The 23932-nt window shown below is 48.2% G+C and overlaps 1 protein-coding gene across 2 annotated transcripts in view; it reads right to left on the bottom strand.

Annotated features, from left to right (window-relative positions):
- Positions 1 to 23932, bottom strand: part of Rassf5 (Ras association domain family member 5) — a 65914-nt gene that overhangs the window by 11336 nt on the left and 30646 nt on the right. The window contains exon 1 of one of the 2 annotated variants that reach the window (XM_028764690.1): positions 12007 to 12298. The exons of the other annotated variant lie outside the window; for it this stretch is intronic. Coding sequence (XP_028620523.1) covers positions 12007 to 12126 — 120 coding nt within the window. The 5' untranslated portion in view covers positions 12127 to 12298. Of the gene's footprint in view, positions 1 to 12006; positions 12299 to 23932 lie in introns of those variants that run through there. 2 annotated transcript variants of the gene reach the window in all.

Raw genomic sequence — 23932 nt, forward strand, 5'->3', positions numbered from 1 at the left:
AGTAATGGGTCTTCCGGTCCCAGTTAAGGTAATCAAGATACTGACCCCCCGCCAGGTGTGCCTGAATCATCTCCCAGGTGATTCTAACTCTGTCAAGTTAACACTGTCCCACAGTTTCCTGTGCATTTCCTCACAGCACCAGCTAACAGGCTGTAGTAACTACACTTCTTCTTCTGAATGCTATAGCCAAAGGCTTGGTCATTTCCCTGGAGTTATTCTCCTCCCTCCCTGACAGGAGGCAACAGAGTTGCCTGAAGCAGGGATGGAGTAGGTGGCTGGGCACACTGGCTCCGGGCCTGAGTCCTCTTGCTGCGAAGCTGCGGGTCACCATGCATCGCAGATCTCTGCAGCTACTTGCAGATGTTAAATCCACACTACACGGACCCATGAAGGAATATGCAGAGCCTGTGAGGCCTCAGCCAGCCTCTCATTAAGCACATGCTGCCTCGTGTTGTTTAAAGATTAGCTCACATGCATTAATTAGCCCAGTACCTTCAGGTCGCTATTCCCTGGATGGATCAGAATTGTGTTGTATAGCTAAGCTTCTTGGTACCCACTGCTGGGCTCAGCTAACATGTAGTTGACCTCCAAGGAAGCATCAGAGAAGTACCTGGGGATTAGGTGTCAGGGAGGGTCAAGCAACTGGAGTAGATTCCCAGCCTCCCTGGGATCCCACATAGCCAGGTCCAAGAGCACCTCTCTGTCCTGCATCCTGAAGGTTCCCTGCCGAGAACGCATGGGCTGCATGGGCCTTCAGACTTGGGCTGGCCTACTTCTTTGTCACTTGCTGATCAGGATGGATACAATACCATCAAGTAACCTGACCTATGGCAAGTCACTTCCCCTCTCAGAGCCTTAGTTTCCTCATCTGCCAAACCATGAAGTGACACCAAAGCGACTCTCAAGGCCCAGCGCAGGGCTAAGATTAGGGTCAGAAGATAGGGCTTTCATCACTGCTTCCTCCTGTCTTTCAGAGAACTGGGTGTGGGGCTAAGGACCTGGAGGACAGCCAAGGGCGTCAGAATTGTGTCAGCAACTGTGGTCTAGAGGAACAAGAGCTACCCCTCCCCTCTACCGCTCTGCTCTTCACGGTGCTTGCCAACCTGCTCTCTCTTTGTGTCAGCAAGACCTTGCCTTGGTCAAGCTCAAGTAGGTCTTTGTTTCCTTTCTTGCTCTTAGCACAGCTGTCAGAAGCAACTTTTGTGCCCCTGAGTGGAAACCTTCTCTAAGCCCAAGCCACGGAGAGAGCTGCAGGCATGTACTGAACAGAGGACCATGCATAGCAACCTGTTCCCCCCACCCCCCGCCCTCCTGCCTCTCAGGGATTTGTTAGGCTTGCCCTAAATGGAAACCTCAGGTTGTGAGAGAGAACACACGCATCTGTCTAGGCTGGGTTTGAAATATACAGCTCAATGTCTGAGCACAGGAAAGGTCACAGGTCCCTTTGTGACAGCCTCACCCAGATACAAGAGAGTAAGGTGCACTGTAGGGACCCCTCCTAGTTCAAGAGTGGCGTATTCTGGGATGGATCCTCTGTCTGACCCATGGCAGTAAGAAGGTTTATCTCATGTATTTGTGGCGGATGTTTCCCAGAATAAATAGAACTTCCCCAACCGTGCTCTCCAGTAGTCACCTACAGCAGGGTGGGAAGGGACTCCCGTCGCAGAGCTATGTGTGGCCCAGGCTGCTCTAGAGTGGTTACTGGAGACACAGTATAAAGAAGGAGGCTGAGAAACTGGAGAGAGACTGAAGTCCCCAGAGACAGAAATACAGAACAGATGGTTAATGACAACAGCCAGGCAACAGGAACTGACTGAGATGGCTGTAGGTACAGTGGAAAACGAAACAGACTAGTGTTAGCCCCATATCTCTGGGAGCCCACACGTCACCTGAGGAAGGCAGGCAGAAATACATGCACTGTGACACAGATAGGCTCAGAACAATTGCTCGTTAGTGACTGGCTTTCAGACAGCCATAATCAGCAGCATGTGATAAAGGTCATCTTGGTGAAGGCCCCAGAGAGCCAGCATGCCCCAGAGTCCAGCGTCCCCTTCTCTCTCTTTTTGAGTCTTCAGGAGCATCTCATCTGCTTGCTCAGGACCAGAGGACAGTGACTCTATACAGGAGGCCCGGGGAGCCCTAGCTAGCCCCAGGCGCTGCTCTGAGGGCTTCATGGTATCATTGACCACCGCAAAATGACTTGACTTGGGACATGGTGTGATACTCAGAGCACCTGAGCTTTGCCCCTGGGTCACACTGGTTATTTTACACCACAGTTATGCCACACCGTGCTCTCAGTTCTGTGGACACCAGAAAGTCAATCTCATGAAGGCCAGGACATACAGTTTGTACGTTTGATGTGTAGAGTAACGGACATGGCATACATTAAGCGCCTCGCTTGTTGTAAGTATGGTGAAAATTTGACAGACCTTAGCTAGTTTGTGACCACAGAACCAGCTGCAGCAATAGTTACTGACAAAATGGTTACCAAAATAATTACAAGACAAAAGAAAGCTGGGTCAGGGGGACCGGCCCAATACAAGAGTTCTCTTTGCTTTAACCTGCCCCTGACAGGCTACATTATGATTTTCAAAAGTCCTAAGCACGTATGTCCCAGGTCCTCTCTTCCATAAAAATCTGTTGAAAGCTATAACTTATGATCTTATCGGCATAAGAACTATGTTAATATCCTGTGTTAAAACAGCTTGGGTTAAAAAAAAAAACAGCCTGGGTTAGGGAGATGGCTTGATAGTCAAGCATCTGCTGTGCAAGCATGAAGACCTGAGTTCGAATCCCCAGCACCCATGTAAAGGCCAGGCTCAGTGGCCCATGTGTGACTGCAGCACCTGCAGAGACAGGTGACCCTTTGGAGCTCTCAGTGGCTAGCCAAAAGCTAAGAAGGACATCCACCATCGACCTGACCTCCACACACACACACACACACACACGCTTGCATGTGTACTTACTTATACATACATGTACACACACCCACAGCCTGGACAGCATAAGACCCTATTGCAAAATAAATAAAAAATAAGAGTCCACTGCAGGTGACTGATGAGGGTAGATATACAGATACAAAAAGAACTCAGACAACTCAACAGAAACATGAACAACCTGGTCAGAAATGGAAAAGGATTGGCTAGGCAATGCCTCAAGAAAATATAAATGTTCAATAAGCACATGAAGATGTCCAGGACCACTGTGGGCATCCTTTAGTTAGGGAGAAGCAATGAGATCCCAGCAAAGCTCCACTCAATCCCCATTTGACTGTTCATGAGATACATGTCGTTAATGTGGAGTGCATCCAGTATTAAATAGGCATCTTCGTTTGCTTTTTGTTACTGTGATAAAGTACTAACCAAAAGAACTGGGAGGAGAGGGTTGATTTTGGCTTACAGTCCATCAATCATGAAACTAAAGCAGGCACCCAAGGCAGGAGCTGAAGCAGAACCACAGAGGAACGGTGCTCACTGCTTGCTTGTGTTCAGCTGCCCTTTGTCAATAGCCGGGACCCACCTGCCTAGAGATGGCTCTTCCCACAGTGGACAACATCCATTAGCAAGAAAATGCCCTAAACCATGTCTCCCAGACTGTCTGATGGGGACAATTCCTCAACTGTGGATCCCTCTTCCCAGGTGTGTCAGGCTGATAAACAAGGTCAGCCATCTCAGTGCTCAGTGTAAACTGGTAGAAGTACTGTGGACACAGTATGCTGATTCCTCAAAAGGTTAACCTAGAATTACCTGGATTTAACAATTCCAATTCTGGACACACATTCAAAAAAAAAAATGAAAGCGTATATACAACATAGGAAGAAGCACCTGAATGTCCGTGGATAGCATGGACACGGAAGATGTGTTACATACCTACAGTGCTATACATGTTAGCCTTAAAATGGAAGAAAATTCTAGTGATGTTATTCCGTGAATAAACCGTGAAAAAAACATGCTAAGTGGAATAAAATGGACCAAGAACACACGCCCTCTCATTCTCTGCCCCTAGAGTAATTAAACAGGTAAGGAATTTCAGTTTGGGAAAATGAAATGTTCTGGAGATTGGGTCTGCAGACCCAGCAGCAAAGCACCTGCTTATACACAAGGCCTCAGGTTCAAACCCCAGTGCCCCCAAGATTCTAGAAATGGTGGTAGTGATTGTTGAACAATGGTGTATCATGTGTCACACTTCAGAAACTGGCTTTCATTTAGTAACAGTTGAAATGGTAAATTTTATGTGTGTTTCACTGTTGAGCCACAGTTGTGACTTCCTGCTAGAGAGCCTGTCAAGTGTGCACAAGCCCTGGGTTTGCTTCCCAGTACTGAAGAATAAATAATGAAGGTAAAAGATGATTCCGGGACCCCAGAAACCTCGAGGCCATTAACTGTCTGGGTTTGTATGGTTTGGATAAAGTTGTAAGTTTCTCTTCCATTCTATACATCAAACATCTTAAGGGTCAATCTAGTTCCTGAGCAAGTTGGGCCTCATCCTGAGAACTTCACACTCAGTCTCCTTTCCTGTGACCAGGCTCCAGCTCTGCTTGTGGCTCCTGGCAGGACGCAGACCAGATATTCCCAAGGTGGTGGAACAGCACAGGAGGGAGGGGGCAGAGGAACTTCAGTAGCCAGCCAGTCCCAACCTGGTATGCTTACACTTGCTAGCACAGTGCAGCTTGGGCTTTGTACAGCTGCCAGGACACTTACACTTTGGTACCTGCTGATGGGTGTGCAATCCTCCCTGACTCCCCTTTTCTGGAGGCCTGGTGCAGTCAGGCTTAGGTCTCTAGGTTTTCACAATGGTATACTGAGCCATGCAGAAGAGGAAACAGACCCCAGGTAAGGGCAGGTCTCGGTTTTCTACACAGGAAGCTCCTGGTGTCACACTGTATACAGACCTGGGTTATCTGACTAGTTGAAAAGAAAGAATTAACCTCCCAGGCTGGACCTGTGAGTGTCTCTCCTTTAAGCTCGTGTTCTGGAGAGCTCTGTCCAGAGTCCAGCCTGACAGTAAGAAACAAGGGCTCAGAAATATGTTTCCTAAACTGAATGGAGAGGTAGATGTTATATGTTCCACACACCAAAACTGGTGAATTCCAGCTCACTCAACAGAAATAATCTAATCTTAGGAAGAAAGAGGTAGAGGAGAGCGGCCTGGCACAGAGAACACATGGTGGTCTGCCCCGAGTTCTGACAGTGAACAGGCTGTGTTCCTGGAAGGAAGGACCATGCCAGCATCCAGGTCCTCCTCCTGGTCTCACCTGAGCAGAAGTCCTTACAATTTAAACAATTAGGAGCTCACTACCTAGTTCCCTCTCAGGCCCAGGGGGAAATGGTAAGAAGGGGCCATTCCCATACAAATGGAGGTGAACCTTTCTCAGGAACAAAATAAAGGCTGACCTATGTCACAGGTGCGCATGCTGGATAGGGCTAGATGAAGGACCTGAGCCTGAGGGGTGAAATGACTTGGCTGCAGCCTCAGTTAGTGGCTGAGGGACTCTGCTGACAGTTCTGTGTACCATCCTATAACCCTGTGCTAGGAAAGATCTCAAAGGGCTGCCACTCATAAGCCTGGCACACTGTGATGAGAGTGAAGGGGAACCCTGTAGGCAGGGGCCGGGGTAACTGAGTCAGCCTCTATCTACTGGGCTGATTGGTTGGTCTATTACATATCCTTTTACCTTGCTGGCCTTTAGTTTCCAGACTACGGGCTTCTCAGGAATCTGTGATAAGGGCTCAGCTTGCATCCCTATTGGAGAAATCCCTGAACAAATGTTTCCTAAACAGGACTTTGGAGAGCCTGAAAGTCTGAGGAGAGCATTAATGCTACTGTCTGCAGAGATTCAGAAGCCAGTAGGTCTCATAAGTCTCCAGTTTCAAAGAGTCACTCAAAGAGTGATTCCCCATGCAGGTGGCAGGGCACCCTTGGAACCGCTTCAGAGGAGTGGCTAAAATCTGTCTGTCAGGCTCCCAGTCAGATAGAGGTCAGAGGCACAAAGGCAGAGAGGCAGAGGTCAGAGGTCACACTCTATCCTGAGAACATGTGAACAGAGCCCCCAAGATGCAGAGTGGGAGGCAGGAGAAGCATGCAGAGGCCCCTAAGGCTTTCCGCACACTCGGTGTCCCAGTTCTTCTTGTGGTTAGGTGAGGCCTGTGACAGCTCTAGCCAATGTCAAAAATATGTAAGTATATATGTATACACACATACGTATGCAGTGAAGTTATGTCACTTGATCCCTGTAAGAGCTAGACTATCTAACAGAACCCCACTGCCAGCCATGGGACAGTTCCCTTTTGAGTTGTTGGTCAAGGGAGTTGAAACTCCTAAATAATATAGAGTATTGCTGTCACCTTGGCTGCCCCCCAGACCTTGAAGATATGTCCCCATTGCCGAAGACACCAGACACTTCGGATGCAGGACTAGAAGGAATTTAGTAGAACTGCTTCTAGCTCATTGAGATGCCTTCTCCCTGCAGACTAGATCTCATAGCATCCCTTCGGATCGTTCTGTGCAAGCTGCCAAAGGAGAAAAGCAATTGCCAGTCCTAACAAGCTGTAAAGCTTATGGACCATAACAATGACCAGTAGAACAAGATGTCCCCAGGGGTGCAGTAGTGGGGCTCTTACATGTTGTGGGCACCAACAGCTGCCTAATTAAACTTGAGGACAACTTAGTAAGAGGGAGCTCATGCCTGGAACTGTAAATCTAAACAACTACCCATAGGTGGTGAGCCAACAGTACCTACTCCTGCTGCTTCCCTAAGCCAGTATTATTCCTAACAACTGCATTCTAGATGTTTTTCCTCATACCCACAGGTAAGTGTGGCTTTCACCTCTCTTCAAAGGCAATTTCTTTCTCTCTCTCTTTCTTTCTTTCTTTCTTTCTTTCTTTCTTTCTTTCTTTCTTTCTTTCTTTCTTTCTTTCTTTTGCAGCAGACAGAGACTATTACAGAGATCCACAAATAGTCAAAATGCAGAGAGCAACAGACCATGGGATGCCAACCACAACTGATACCTCTGCTACACAGCCCTTACACCTAAGGCTCGGGAACATCACGGAAGAATGGGTGGAAAGGCTGTAAGAACCAGATGACCTAGACCTCTGCTTGAGACTGTGTCTTGTATAGATGACAGGGAAGCTGCACTCATGAAATCTCAAGATTTGTTACCTGAACAAGACCTATACGATTATAACACCAACTGATGCACCGGCATGGATGACAGAAATCTTACAAGGCCCCGCTCCTACATGAGACAGTTGGTAACTATTGAGAGAAGGAAAACTGACTTCTCCAGGCATAAGCCCCCATAGGCTAGCCAATCCCCAGTGGTCAGTCCTAGACAAATACACATATGAGCAACACTGAATGAGCTCAGCAGGCTCTGTGTGTGTGTGTGTGTGTGTGTGTGTAAAGCTACACTTACCTGTGGTGGGTATAAGGATATAGATATATATATGTATGTATATGTTTATACATATAAAATATATATGTGTATACAACATATGTGTATGTGTATATATACAAAGGCTATACTTACATGTGGGTATAAGGATATAGATATATATGTATGTGTGTGTATATACATGTATATATGTGTGTGTATACATACATACATACATACATGCATACATGACAACAAAGGAGGTCATGAATTTGAGAGGGAATGGTTGGCGATCATAGGAGGACTTGGAGGATGAAGGACAAGGAAGGATGAAAATTATATGAGTATATAAGTACTCATGTATGAAATTATTTTAAAGTAAAACACTCTGAGACCTGGCTCACAAGAATCTCTCATGTGTTATTCTGACTCCCTCAGTTCCCTGACTGCTACCAGCTTAATTCTCTGGAAAGGGAAATCAACTTATTTATACTCAGTGACTAAAACCTAGGGGTGGTTTGTCACAGGCGGTAACCCATCCTGACTGCACAAGATGAAAGTTGTGGCAACTGAAGTCAGCTAGCAGGTTGTCTACATCTACCTCTGTCACCAAGTCCACACTGCTGCCTTGACCTGAAGGGCACAATTCTCGCTCTCTTAGGACTGGCATCTGCTCAGGGAAAAGCACAGCCGCACAGGCCTGAGGAGGCAACAAATTGAAGGGAGGGAACAGAGACCACATTCCTAAACAGCAGAACCAAGATCCATCTGTGGTTCGTCCTGGGCAGGGTGAGTCTCTGGGTAGGCATGGGAGCCGGTGAATGGTCCATCTGGGATTCCTGTCTTATTTTCATTGCTCCAAGTTTGTAGCTAGCTTATTTTTAGTGTTTTCTTGACTGCCAAGGTGGTCAGGGGCAGATGCTGTGACTGAGGCCTGGGTGTGCTGCTGGCAGGAAGACGACTATTTCCTTGACTGGTCTCAGGGCTGCCAGACTTGCCTGCTGTTCCCTGAGGCCCTGTTGCAGGCAAGGAGCCATGGAAGGAATGAGGGACAGAACTAGGAGTTGTATAGAACCCTGTAGCCTGCTTCCTTCTGGTGTTTTTCTTTAACATAAAAGAATTCAAATGGTTCAAGGCAGTCCAATGAAAGCCAGGTGGTGAGGGTGCTGGGAGCAGGGTGTGCTCGGCTGTAATGCTATCAGGAATAGAGTCTCCCTTCTGTTATCTCCATCCATGGGGAGGGGGGAGGGGGGGAAGCAGGAGAGATTTTCAGCAAGGAGTCTTTCAATTTTAGGATAAACACTGAAAATAAGTTTTAAACAATATTTTATAGATTAGAGTGACCTTCTGCCACGGTACAGAGAGTCAAGGTCCCCTGACCTTGGAGGGGTGGCAAGAGACAATGCCTTATCTAGCCTATGGCTGTTTGGGTGTTTCCAGAGAAGACAAAGCCTGCAACTGTCCTGGTCACACACCAGGCAGGAAGAATGCTTGAGAAGCAGTCTGAGATGGTTAGTTCAAGCCCCACCTCACTGGATACACGATGGTCGAGTCCTCCTGCCGGTCTCATTGTCTCTGTCTGACAAGTGTAGCACTCTGGCATTGTTCAAGAAGAGGCTCTGTGTCTCCTCAGAACACCCTCCTTGATGCCCTGCTGGGCTCCCAGAATCCTGAGGTCCTAGATCTGTTGAACATGCAGACATCCCAGCATCGTAGCTTGGGGTAAGTGTACAAACACTGCAGACTGCCTGAGCTCTTAGGTTCATTCCCCTTCAGACCATCAGAAGTCCTATTTTGATACATATGACCCAGAAAACAAAAACCCTGCTCAGTCAAAAGAAAGGGATCCAGAGAGTACCACTTCAGCATCCTGAAACTGGCCAGTGTGACTCAAAAGATCCTCAGACTGACTCAAATGTAATATACTGTCCCAGGAAGCTGCCATCTCTGCAGAGGAAAGAGCAGGTGGGCCCAGGGCTAGCCCCTTTCCTTCTTGCTGTCCCCAGGCATCTACTGTGTATGAAGAGGGGAGGGTCCCTCACACTTTCCACTCTCATCAAAAAGGCTGGAGAGAGGCATGTAGGACTGTCAGGGACAACTCCCAGGGGATGGCGCCAAACAGCAGTGGGGCTTTCCTGCAGTTCTGTCCCACCAGGCACAGACTGAACAGCTGACACAGGTTGTTCTGACAGGGCTATTATAGCAGAATCTCGGCCTTTCCCGAGGGGACCTAAGTCTCCAAGTGACAAAGAAACACACACACTCCCTCCCTTTGAGACAAGAAAAAAAATTCTCTTAGGAGCTAAAATGTAATTTCACTTTAAGTAGGAGTCAAAGGTTGCTTAGGGGTCATGATGGGGTCAGGATATGGCAGTTCACTCTGAAATCCTTTCCAGACTACAAGCATCTGGTAGAGCTGGGAAATTTAGTAAAGAAGAAACAGAATAACAAAACACCACTGACAAGAGGAAACTCCAGAAAGTTTGGAGAAAGCCTCCTCAGCTGTCAGCTGGTCCTACACACCTCTTCAGAGCCAGTTGGGCCACTTTGGAGCCCAGGTGTCAAAGGCTAGCCCAGTACTGATAAAAGCTGCCTGTCCCTGACAGCAGTCCTGAATGTTCAGGGGTGGGTTAGGTCATGCTGCTTCCTTTTCCTTCCCTGGAGAAGCTACCCCTTACTGTATTGTCTGGTATCTTGTTTTCCAGAAACTGAGTTTCTTAGAGGGGGTTCCTATCTTTATTAAGAGTACAGACGCTGACAAAGTGGTAAAGAAATGTGCAAAGGACCCAAGGATCCAAGATACAAAGTTGGGGCTGGAGAGATGGCTCAGCAGTTAAGAGCACTGACTGTTCTTCCAAAGGTCCCAAGTTCAATTCCCAGCAACCACATGGTGGCTCAGAACCATCTGCAATGTGATTACCCTCTTCTGTCGTGACTAAAGACAGTTACAGTGTACTAGTATAAACTAAATACATAATTCTTTTTTTAAAAAAATACAAAGTTAAGGAGGACCTCTTCTGGGAAAATTCTACACAGGGAAAGATGGAGGAAATGGAGAGAGGAGGGTACCTAGGCTTGGAGTAAGCCATCTCTCCAGAGGGAGAGAAAGAGAGAGAGAATGGAGAGAGAAAGCCATTCCCCTTCCTAGGCCCATCTCCGCACATTTCTTTGTAAGGCTATTCCCATTTCTCTCCAGGAATAACAGAAACAACTGCCTTCCCAATGGCCAAGTAAAAGACACTCATGGTGGTCACTTCTCACTCGGGTTATGCAAAGCTTTCACCCTCTGGGACTAGCCCTGTAGTGAGAAACAAGTCAGGCGCTAAACTTTGTTTTTAAAACAGGAACCATTTCTTCCCAGGCTGTAACAAAGCCTGCTAAAGCAATAAAAGATCCGCTGAGTACCAGAATGACCTAGAAAGCTTTTCAGATTCCCCATGCATGCCTTGTGGATGTTTTCTGTAGCTGCTCACAATTCTGCTCACAAACCTGTAGTTATGATTGCCATCCCCTGCTCTAGACTGGGGGAGGGGTTCACAATGAAGCAAGAACCCAAGAGAGGGTGGGACACTTCCCCTCTGCACTGATGTTTTTCTGCCTGAGGCCTACCTAGCCATAGAAGGAACTACTGCCTCCCTGTCCCCAATCTCAAAAGCAAGTACTTGACTCCACAGGTCTGTTTTAGTAAAATTACAAGCCTTACAAGCCGTCTTTGGGTTTGGGAGCTCCATCTCATCACGGGAAGGCTCAGAGCATTGGCCTAAAGTCAGAACTCAGCAAAGACAGGTCCTGCAGGCAGGATGAACTATTCACAAAGGAGGCTACCAGATAGACTTAGGGAAGTTTTGAGGTAATTTTATTTGGTCCGGGTCCATCTGTCCTATTGATGGCCTTGCCACACAACTTCGAAGGGCTAGTCACGTCTGTCTACAAACTGGCCCTTGGAGGTAGCCTCTCTAGTCTTGGCTTGGAACTGGCTGTCTAAGTACCTTAATAAACTTCACACTTTTGACCCTGCCAACACACATGGCAGCCTGCGAGGCTCTGTAGGCACTCAGGAGAGAATGCCAGAGGACCAGCCTGGCTGGGTAGCCAAAGGCCAGCATGTTTAAGAAACACACAGCCCCTTCAGATTGCCCAAGCCTACTCAGGAGCTAAAACGGTAGTCTGACGGCAGCCTAGGCGAGAAGCTTGTCTCTGAAACCACTCCGGACTTCTGCAAACCTAGTTGCTAGACTAGGTTTTTAAAATGGTTCCTAGCCACATACAACACGGAAGTCTCAACTCGTATTTATCTACTGAGGGTCTGGGTGCAATTTCTTGCCCATCTACAAGCTGTAAACTCAAATCGGGAGGGGAACAAGACATAGAAGGCACCCAGTTACCCATTCAAGCACAAATGAGCATGCAGCCACCCATGAATCAGTGAGGTCTCTAAATCCTAGAGAGCCATTCTGAAAGGTCTAAGGGGAGGAAACACTGAAAGGAGAGTTGATCAGAGTAGTGCGGCCCCCAAAGCCACTTTACCAGCACATGGCTCTACCTGGGGGGCGGAAGGATGCCTCAGTTTCCCTCGTAGACCACGGAGCTTACTTCCTCCCTTGAGGGCACTTGTAACCATCAGGTTTACCTTTGAAAGCTGTTTGCTCTGAACATTCCTGAAAAAGGTGGTCTTAGCCGTAAAGAAGCAATCTTCCAGTTCCTCGTCCAGGCTGCAGTACCCGCTGCTCATGCTGCTGTCCACGGTCATTGGGCCCCGCCCGAGTCTGAGCTCATCGGACTTCGGGGCAGGGGCTGTGCGAGGGGCCCTTCTGGTTCTGCGATCAGGTGCTGGTTCTTGTGGGTTGCCAGTCTGCTCTCAGGCAGGCAGCCTGTGCTTCCTTTACTGGGGTTTCAAGCCCCTGCACAGCTTGGGGCCCCTGAGTCCACGCACCTTGCTCTCTAGCGCCACCTCTGCGGTCTTGAGCGTTGTGCCTGCCTGCTGGCTCCACGCCCCATGTGCTGACAAGCCACCCTACACCTCCCTCCCAGTGCCTTTCCTGTACTGCTCTGTGCAGCTCTAAAGCCACTTCCTCTAGCAAGGTTCCCCAAAACCCTGCTGGGTGTCATTCACCCCACCCCCCAGCTGAGTACTAAGGACTCCTGATGGAGATGCCAGGATAGGGACCAACCAGGGATGGACCTGAGGGGGACAATTCCCTTGGCCCCTTCCTGCTCCTTCTGGATATAGTCTTTCTCATGTGCTATGGTGATAGCTTTGGAGTAAAGGTACACTCCTCCACTACTCCCGTGCCCTCTACTCCATCCCTCCACCCCGATAATCTTCCCCCTTTCCAGGTGCTAGGTCAGGTGGTGCTAACTGGAGAGAGAAATCATCATCCAGCCTACCTGGAGAAGAAGCAATGTTTTAACTCGAAAAGGTCAGAGAAAACCGCCGGGTCTAATGAGCACTTGCAAGTCCCAGGAGAAGTGATGCAGGGTGAGGCCGATCCACCCTTCCGTCTACAGAACTCCACCATCAAAGAGGCGGCAGACAGCACCAGGTTATTTGCACGTTTTCCTGGCAGTCTGGTGAAGGAGCCCCTCTGCCAGATCAAGTCATTCCTATACTTAATTCTGCAGGGACTAGGCGGGCTAGAAGGAATGCTTTTCTTATTTGGGACTGATCCTTCCAGACCACAGTGGTCTGACAGCAATTTGGGCTGCCATTGTTTGGGCAGCAGCCGTACGTGCTGGGTGAAGGCTGTCTGCCATTCATTTTAAACATTAAACAGAGACCGTTAGTTCCATTTCACGGACGAGGAAGGCAAAGCTCAGAATCATGCAAACAGGCCATGTGCGATAGGGTCAGGCCAGATCTATGACCCGAGGGTCTCTTTGCTCTGAGTCACTGTGATGTTCCATCCATCAGCTGGGATGAGATGGTTTGGTGGGCACTCTGTCAGCATGAAATGCAGAGGAATCTGGAGCTCCTGGAAACGAAAGCACTATCTTTGGAAGTTTGTGCTTCTAAGAGCACCAGCTACCCTTATAGAGTCTGATGGCCTGTGGACCCCAGCATGGCCTGGAGACGGGTTGAGGAGGCAGGCTCTCAGGAACCAAGTCTCTGTGGCTGTTCTTACAATTCTGAACCAACCCAGTGCTTGGGAAGCTGGGGCTCACAAAGGTTGAGACTCCCTAGCCTCAGACACAGAACTGCACACTCTACTTTAAGCAGTGGCTACTTTGTGAGGAACCTTCTTCCCCCTCCTCAGCCAAATCTGTCTGTGCTCAGGGGCTTTAAAGTTATACACAATATGGTTCCATCATCCTATAAAGAAACCAGCAGATAACAACACCCTGGGGGTGATGCCTCAACCTAGAACCTTTAATGCTACTAGCTTCCCCTCCCTAGAAGGACAATAAGGAAAGACAGCAGGCTAGCGATGGGGGTAGAGTAAGGAAGCAAGGAGGGTTTGCTAGGAGTCAGGGGAGCTCTCCCTGGGATGGACTGAGGAAGGGCTTGGCTCTGCCCACAGCAATCATCAAATGGGTGTTTTAGAGGCTGGGAGGTTTTCCCCAGAGACAGTAGTTCAAGCCAGGAAGCTGATATCGGCTTCCACATCTCTGATGTCGATAGATAGGGTGAATGCTCAGAGGAGGCCATCTCCAACATCCTACCTTCATTGTCCAGCTAGAAAACTCGGTTTTTAATAAAGTCAACCCCCCCCAGATTCAATGGAGCAATCTAATACTCAGGAAACACAGGCCTCAGATCCTCTGTGACCACACTATTCTGGGAGTCATTGACAGAGCTCCGCAATGCCACTTTGGTGGTACAACATTCAAAATGAGCGATCTCAAAAAGGCTAATAACAACCTTTTCAAATACTAGCTCAAGCCTCCCAGGAACCAGCGCAAGTCTCTTCTTGTGCACAGCACATAGGATGCCAGAGAGGAGGAGGAGGAAAGCCCTCTCAGGGACTCTGTCTTCTTATAGAGCACTGCTCCATGCTATTCCAGACACTGTGAGGTGATGCTGAGTAGAGCTTTCAGATGCCTTTGATACCCACACTTCGCTTAGGCTACTCTGTAACCTTGAGAGCGGGTATTATGCTCATTTAAATTACTTTTATTGTTTTACAGTCTAGTTGTTACCCCCTCCTAGTCCGTCCTCCCACAGTTCCTTATCCCATTCCTTCTCCCCCATCTCCAAGAGGATGTCCCCACACCCAAACACCACCCCCCCACCAGGCTTCTCCACCCCCTGGGGCCTTAAGTCTGGAGGGTTAGGTGCATCTTCTCTCACTGAGGCCAGACAAGGCAGTCCACTGAGTCCTATATGCCGGGGGACTCGGACCAGCTAGTGTATGTTGCCTGATTGGTGGCTCAGTGTCTGAGAGATCTCAGGGGTCCAGGTTAGTTGAGACTGCTGGACATATTATGCCCATTTTACAGATGAAAAAAAACCTTCAATGGCAGTAACTTGTTCTATCTTAGCTCATTCCTTACAAAGCCTCTTGACTCTTGGTTACCCTATCCTTCTCAGCCGCCACTACCTGCTGGTGGATCTAGGCTTGGAAGGAGGCCAGGAGTGAGAAGTCAGCAAAGTTGAGGATACAGACAAGGTCCAAGGGGATGAAAAGAAACCGGCAAAGATCATACCCAATAGAGCAAGTTGAGCAGCTTCTATGGGGAAAAATCCTGACTGAGGCTTTAGAGCCTGAAAGAGAGGAAGCCTGTCTGTCTGTCATGAACATGCAGCTGGAATCTTGATGTTGACTAACAACAGTGATTGGCCCTGGGAACGGAGGGGGCGTGGAGGAACTTGGGTGGTAGGATTTAAACTTCTAAGGGGTAAGGCACAAAGCATGGGAACTGCCTGATCTTGCCCATGGGGCCAGGAACAGGACTGGACCTGAAGCGTGCTGTACACAGTCCTACCTGCACCACGCAGGTTGTGAAACCCTTGGGGAATGGTGAGTGGCCCACTCCCCTGACTCAGGGCCAGGTAATGAAAGACAGGATGCTAAGCTTTCCTCCTTTCTCACATGTCATCCTGGCAGGAGATCACAGCTCCTGTCATATCCATCTGGGGTTCTGCATGTTCCAGAAAAGCGGTGACACTGGGAGGCAGGGACTAGTGTGTTTGCCTGCATGTGTCTGCACACTACCTATGTGCCATAGGTCCACCCTCCTGGAGTCCACAGGAGGGTGTTGGAGTCTTTGGAACTGAAGTTACAGATCGTTGCTAACTGCCACTGGAGTGTCAGGAACTTAACCTAGTTCTTCCAGAAGAGCCAGTGCTCTTAACCTCTGAGCCATTTCTCCAGCCCCAGTGCCTGAGTTAGCGTTTTCATTGCTGTGAAGAGACACCCTGACCAAGGCAACTCTTACAAAGGACAACATTTAATTGGGGCTGGCTTACATACAGGTCAGAGGTTAAGTCCACTATCATCAAGGCTGCAGCTGCAACCAAGTTCCCTCCTTAAAACTGTGCTAAATTTGACTTGCATTCCCAGAAGCCATCCTTCCTTCTCATGCTTTCTCTTTTGTTATTCTCTCTGTTTGTCAAAATCTTCTTCTGGGGGTTGGGAAGACAGCTCAGTTAATACCGGGCTTGTCACATACGCACGGGGACATACATTCAATCTCCAACATCAATATAACAAGCTAGGTGCGATGCCATGCACCTATGTTCCTGAGCTGGAGAGAAGGAAACAGGAGGATCTCTGGGGCCTGCTGGCCAGTCAGGCCAACTGAATCAGTGAGCTCCAGGATTAAGGTCATGAATGACCAAGGAAGGCATCTGATGGCCTTCCCGGGCCTCCCATGCACATGCATACATATGCATGAGAGTTCTCCATATACTCCCCTACACATGCCGTCCCCAACACACAGACATAAGGTAAATAGCATGGCCACTGAGGCTGTTCTCTGGCCATCACATGCATACATACCTACATAGATATATGTGTTCAACACATACACACACATACAGACACACATCTTCCTCTATCCTTTGCTTCCTGTCCCCCAGTGATGACCGCACATCCCACACCTTCCTCAGAAGCATCCTTCCCCAGATGTCTTACTTGGGTTCAATCTTAAGACCACTATCTACCATCCCTGGGGTGGCATTTCTGAGCATGACATGCGTGTAAAGCAGACAACTCAATTTTTCCACAGACGATTTCCTGTTTTAGAAGATAAGCATCTGTGTGCCATTTAGGTTAGACTCACTCAAGATTCACTTTCTCGGAGACACTAGCCCATATCATGCTTTTCTTGATTGAGTGTCAGGCTAAGAGCTCTGACAAGAGTCTGGATGCATATAACACTGAGTGGAGTTGAATGAACTCAGCCACCGACGCCCTGAAGAGCTCATGATCAAGTTGGGGTCAGGTCTGTGCCTTTGCTGTCCTTTTGTGAAACTAGAGAACAGTAGCGTTTATTTTCAGCAAGTTTCTCCCTCAGGTCCCCCTCAGGTGCAGAGCTAATCTTCCAGAATCTGGGGTGGGTCGGCCTTCTACTGTGAGATTTCAGTCTTCATGGCACTACCCACAGAAAGGAAGGTCCTCCTGCCACGCACCTCAGAGCTTCTGGAATGACCTGCTATCTTGTAAGTCTACTGTTCACAGGCTATGAAGAGCACAGAGAAATGTTTCCAGGGCTCCCAAGCTTTTGGGGGAACAGAACTAGAGTTTCATCCTTCTTTAGAGGCAGGCTGTCAGGTACTATCCTGTTTTGAAGGTAACTGGCTCTCGCACAGCAGAAATGAGCTCTCCCTGTGCCAAGCAAAGTGGCCTTGGGAAGCTCCCGTGGGGGAAGGTTCTGGGTGCAAGTGAATTGTTAGATTAGGTAGCACTTCTGGCTCTAAAATGGTAGAGAATTGGCAAAGATGCCATGGCACAGGGTATGCCAAATGTAGCCAGAGATGGGCAGACACTCATCTGGCCACTTCTGGAATTCCCTGGGAGAGAGAGACAATCCAGTCCTTCTCTAGGAAACGAGTCAGGACAGAAACTGAAGCTAAATTATAATCATGAGAACCAAGAAAGCAAACACTGAAGAGACTGGGTGGGAGTCTAATGCGTGCTGTCCCCTCACTTCCCAAGTCTGCCAGAAGAGACAGGATTGAATCTCACACCCTCTCTCTGACTTTTCTAACATTCATGCTAATGTCCACAAACTACAGGTGTCGAGTCACTTCCATCTTATGTCGGATAGAGGATGGCAGTAGTAACCACCCCAAGGAAACAGAGAAAACAACAACAACACCTCCAAAAAGACCAAAGCAGTGAGCTGTGGGACAAATCCAAAAAGCTGAATATGTAACTAGAATCCTCCGGAGAAAAGCAGTCAGAGGGTGTAAAAACCTGAAGAAATGCCCATAAGTTCCCCAATTTTGAGGACAACATAAGCCCACCCAGCCAAGAAAGGAAGTGAACCTCAAGCAAAAGAAACAACCAGCAGAAAAGGGCACATGATATTCAAATTATTCAAAAGTCACAGTAAAGAATGGGCCAGGTAGTGGTGTCGCACACCTTTGATTCCAGCACTCAGGAGGCAGGAGGATCTCTGAGTTCAAGGCCAGCCTGGTCTTGTTCTAGGACAGCCAGAGTTACACAGAGAAACCCTGTCTCAAAAACCAACCAGAGAGAGAGAGAGAGAGAGAGAGAGAAGTATATACAGCCTGGGAAGGAGACTATGTCACATACAGATGACCATGGACACAGAACAGTTATAGGTGAAAACCACAAGAGAAATAATAGTCGGATTGGTGTAACAAATGAATTTACACTAAAATAACAAGAGATAAAGCCTTTCAGTTTAGAATTTTCAACCCGAACCCAAAGACGAAACAAGGACCTTTTCAGACATAGAAGCTGAAGGCATGTATCCGCACACACTTGACCCGAGCCAGGAGTGTAACAAGGTATGCCAAAGTTTGTGTCAACACATGACCTTTGCAGACTGACAAATCCGGTTTCTCAGAACGCATCTCTATTGCTAAACAAGACACGGCTGTAGAAAGACACAGTAGTGTTGAGGAGATGGCTCAGTGGGTAAGAACACTCCCCTGTGAGCATGAGGGACTTAAGTCTGAATCTCCAACAGGAACTTAAACATGACTGTGCATGCCTGGAACCTTAGCAATAAAGGGCAGAGACCAGCAGAAGCCAAGAATCCCTGGCTAGCCACCCCAGCACACATGGCTGGCTTCAGGTTCAGTGAGAGACTCTGTCTCTCACTAAGTAGGTAGAGTGATAGAGAAAGCCACCTAGCACCCTGCTCTGGCTCCATACGTGTACACGGGTGTGGATGCAGACACTCAGGTTCATGTCCCCCGTCCCCAAACACCACATACACATGCTTGCACACATGCAAGCACAAAAAGCAAATAGCGATATGGGGGGAAGAGGGTGGGGTGCCCCACCCTCTCAGAAGATAAGGGGAGTGGGGGAAAGGGGAAGAGATTATGAAAGGAGGAGACCGGGAGGCAGGGGCAGCAAGTGAATAGAAAAATAAATTTAAAAAAGCATAAAGAAAGAAAAAAGAAATACTAAGATTATAGTAATTCAAAGAAAGCACTGCTGGGAATATTAGCTCAGTGGTAAAGCACGTGCCCGATATGTGTCAGGCCCTAAGTTCAATTCCCAGTATCTCCAAAAAAAAAGTTCAGAAACGATATAATACAAGAAAGTGTTTCAATTCACAGACCGTTACCACGGATAAAGACAGCTACTTCACATGGAGAAAGGGGCCAATTATAAGGACATGATAATCCTAAAAGTGTATGCACCTAATGATGGAGTTTCAAAACACAGGAATATAGCCAGGTAAGGTGCCAAAGTGGGTGATTTCAGGACTCGGGAGGCTGAGGCACAAGGATTATGAGTTCCAGGCCAGCAGGGACTCCATGTCAAGACCTTGTCTCACAAACAAATAAACAAACAAACAAACCAACAAATGAGGGTTAGAGATGTAGTTCGGTGATAGAGCCTTTGCCTAGCATGCTGAAGGCCCAGGCTCACCAGCAGCCTTGAGAATCACTGGACAAACCACCAAGAATCCTGAATCTCCATGACAGAAAGCCGGGGCCTTAACAGGACGCACATTCATTAAGCTTGGAGGAGGGAAAAGAATATAATCAAAATATACTGCAGGAAAAAAAAAAAAAAAAAAAAAACAAAAAAACAAAAAAGCTTTTGTCCTTTCGGACTCTTTCTTCCTCTTCTCTGGCTCCCCCGTGTGGTGGTCCTGGGCTCAACACAGATGGTAGCCCGCCTCTTCTGAAGGACCTGGTTGTTCCAGGTTAGGAATCAGGGGATTTGAACTCCTGACAACTGAGTCAGTTCTCAGCTGCCGTGGGCTCTATTAAGGAACAGCAGTGATGACGGGTATGTCTGTCAATGCTTGGGGTGGGAATGTAGGCAGAAAAGAAATCGAGACCTCCTGGGTTGAAGGGCCATCAGCCAGGTCGATCCACTCTGGAGGTTTGAAGGCCATTTGTCTGTTGGGTGAAATGGAACAGGGTCACCCATTCAGTGGCAGGGTGACTTAGGCCGCTGTGGTTAGTTAAATGAGTGCACGTGACTGCAGAGAGCTAGCTCAGTTGGTCTTTATGCGCCCAACAATGGAGCTCGCCACACAGTCCTAAGGACCTGAGCTGTGGCTTTGACCTTGGATCTACTGCTTGGACAAGTCTCTATACCTTCCTCTGCAACGGCAGGTCACAGAAAGAAGTGATTCGCCCCTTCGCTTAGGACGTCTGACCATATCTGGTTTGGGTTGTCAGATCAGTGGGTAGACTTTTACCCACTCCAAAGGTTTGATCCCCAAAATGCATGTACAAAGCTGGGCACAGTAGCACATTCTTGTGATCACAGCACTGGGGATGTGGGTCCTGGAGCTCACTGGCCAGTCAGCCTAACTTAATCAGTGAGCCTCAGGCTCCAGGGAGACTGTCTCAGAAAACAAGGTGGACAGCTCCTGAGAGACAATGCCCAGACTTAATCTCTGGCTTCCACATATGCACATATATACCCCCCACACACATGTGCACATATACAGCACACACACCTGTACCTGCATACACACATGCACATACATATACAGCATACACATATGTACCTGCATACACACACGTGCACATATACAGCACACACATATGTGCCTTCGTACACACACATGCACATGTACAGCACACACACATGTACCTGCATACACACACGTGCACATATACAGCACACGCATGTACCTGCATACACACACATGCATATATACAGCATACACATGTACCTGCATACACACACGTGCACATATACAGCATACACATATGTGCCTTCGTACACACACATGCACATGTACAGCACACACACATGTACCTGCATACACACACATGCACATATACAGCACACGCATGTACCTGCATACACACACGTGCACATATACAGCACACGCATGTACCTGCATACACACACGTGCACATATACAGCACACACACACAAACAAGTCAATAGAAATAAATTTTAAAAAATGCTTGCATGCACAGAGACCTGAAATAAACAAGCCATGTGGAGCAAGGCCAGGGCCTGAAGGTCCCAAGCAGGCGTATGGCAAGAGAGTGCTGTGGTCGGGACTGCTGTAGGAGGGGCTGGTCTCTGCGGACGGATGCTCAGGGAGTCTTCTGGGCAGAAGAAATGAGGACTAGGATTTGAGTAACGGGGGAGGGGTCCAGTTTGTCTCTTACAATCTATGGACTCCATGTCCAAGAAAAGTATGTCAACAGCCAGAGGGCCAGAGCTGTCTGGTTCAGAAGAGCACGGTTGGATAAGAATCAAAGCGTAGCCACACTCAGCATCTTCTCTTGTGTCGCTGATACGGAGGGGCTAGGCTGCTTCATGGTGGATGCCCTGGGGGACTTCCATCACTGGGGTTACATAGTAAGAGCACTTTTTTTTTTTTAAAGACTTATTTGTTATTTATATGAGTACACTGTAGCTGTCTTCAGACACACCAGAAGAGGGCATCAGATCCTGTTACAGATGGTTGTGAGCCACCATGTGGTTGCTGAGAATTGAACTCAGGACCTCTGGAAGAGCACTCAGTGCTCTTAACCACTGAGCCATCTCTCTAGCCCTATAAGAGCACTTTTAAAGCCACTGGAAATATAAAACACTTCGGGGCACTCCCTCCCTCCCCCAAATGAAAGAACCACAGCTGCACCTGCTATTTGTCCTGCTCCTCAACTAGCAGTGGTGGCAGTCTCTGGCAAACCGGCTGAATCTGAAGCCAGGGCCTGGGTGGGCCTGCAGGAGACATGTCTGATCACCCTGAGGATGCCTAAGGGAAAGACACTGAGACTTCAGGATCTGTGAGGAAAGACACGGATCTTTTGGTTTGCAAAAGCAGGCAAATATCATGACTTCCCAAGGAGGGACGGGGACCACATGGCCTCAGGAGTTTGCAGCCAAGGCTCTAAGCCACTCTGCCCCTCCCGAATCTGCCTTCTCTTCTTCCTTCCTCTGCTGAGATAGTCAGAAATCAGCCATTATTGCTTTTAAAAGGTAAATACTATCCGTAGGATGATCTCAGTCATATTTTGAAAAAAATGTATGAAGGTTTGGGAGTTGCAGTTCATTAGTGGATCGTGAGTGCCTCTTGTGAGTGCACAGTGCTCCAGCTTCAACACACACACACACACACACACACAAACACATGCGTACGCATGTAAATGCTTGTACAGAGGGATACATGAAAATTCATATAAGACTGCTTCTTTCCAGCTATTGGAAAAATCTATGTTCTTCTTTCCTTTAACTAGAAAAAAAGGAGAAATGCCACCAGATCAAGACCTCACAATAGATCCCCGATTGGGCCCCCACCTAGATGAGTTCAGGCCCAGGCCTCTGCCTCGATAAATCCTCAGGAAGATGGCAAGAGTTAGTTCAGCCAGGCAGCAACCGCCAAGTAGAAGAAAGTACCTGTGATTCTCATGTAACAGAATCCAAGCCAAGGCAGAAATCAGCATGGTTTCTTAGGAGAGGCAAAGAACCTGGATCAGGGCCTGGCTTTCGCCACAGAGACTGGCAGGATTCTCTACTGAAGGCTAGGGACAAGCCTGTCCAAGGCACATGCCATAGCACACAGCAACCTGGACCCCCACAAGCTGCTGCTGCTGGGGGCCACTCGCTGACCCTGTGCGGGTTTCTTACAGCTCTGTGATGCTGCAGAGCTGTTTCTGTGATAGACAGCCATGACTAAGTTAGCCAGAGGGCTCTAGGATGCCTTTTCTTCCAAGGAAGACAGAGCTCTGCTGTCTGATGCACCACTGGAAAGCGCTCCTCCAGGCTATCATTCTAAGAACAAGACCATGTGTGTGTATGCACGCGCGCAATAAAACTGTGCCCTTCCCAGCCTTCTGTCCACAGCCCTGTGAGTTGGCCCACAGCCTACAGAGTCTTTCCCACCTCGGCACAGCTGACATTTGGGGCCAGCTGCTTCCATACTGCCTTTCTGTGGGTTATATTGCAACATGCAGACCACTTAGCAGAACTCCTGGCCTCTACGTTCTAGGTCCCAGCTGACACACCAAACCATTTCCAGATATGGCCAGATGTCTCAGGGGAGGGGGCAAATCACTTACTTCTGCAGACTGTCCTAGACAGAGTATGAGAGACCTCAAGAAGCAGATCCAGGTAGTGAGGAACCAGGATCCAGGATGGGGGATGGGTACGGTTGAGAGCAGAAGGAAGAGACTTGGCAGTGTCCGAAGAGAAAGAGAAACTGGGGAAAGCAATTGTTTAAATACACTTTTAGGGGCCAGGCAATGGTAGCACACACCATTAATCTCAGCACTCGGCAGGCAAAGGCAGGTGGGTCTCTTGAGTTGGAAGTCAATGAGGCCAGCATGGTCTATAGATTGAGTTCCAGGATAGCCAAGGCTATGCAAAGAAACCTTGTTTCCAAAAACAAAAAATAGAAAACAGAAACAAAAAAAACAAACAAGACTCTTTTAGGGACATTGCACTCTTCACCCTCGGTCTTTTAAGGGGATGCTTACTAACAGGCTGCCTCAGTCAAAGCAAAGCCCAGCAAGCTTCAGGTTCCATCGCCAGCAGCAGAAAAACAGCAAAGCAAGACAGAACACAAGACAGAAATCTGCACTGCTCATCAGTGTTCCTCTGGTCTCATGTATAGGCCAGCCTGTTCCCAGAGGCCTGGCTGCAGACTATGCTAGAGTAGCCGTGACCCCAAAGACTGAAGAGGGGGTATCGAAGCTTTCAACGGACATCTTAGGACCAGTTTGATATTATCCTTTGTACGTGCATATCACACTTGTTTTGTAATAATGCTTTTCCATGGGAGCAGGCACAGAGACAACAGGGGCCCTGGGAATGACCACAGGTGTGCCAGGCATTTGAACACTGTGGAACATGTGCCGAGAGGCTGTGGGGACTTGACACGGCTCGTGAGTCCTCCATAATGCCTGAGCATTTCCCTCTGCAGAATCAGAGTCTGTTCCTTCCTTGCTGTAAGCACAAGACAGGAAAGAGCCATCTTTCTTACGT

Source organism: Grammomys surdaster, unplaced genomic scaffold (genome assembly GCF_004785775.1).
Source record: "Grammomys surdaster isolate TR1022 unplaced genomic scaffold, NIH_TR_1.0 145, whole genome shotgun sequence".
Taxonomy (NCBI): Eukaryota; Metazoa; Chordata; class Mammalia; order Rodentia; family Muridae; genus Grammomys; species Grammomys surdaster.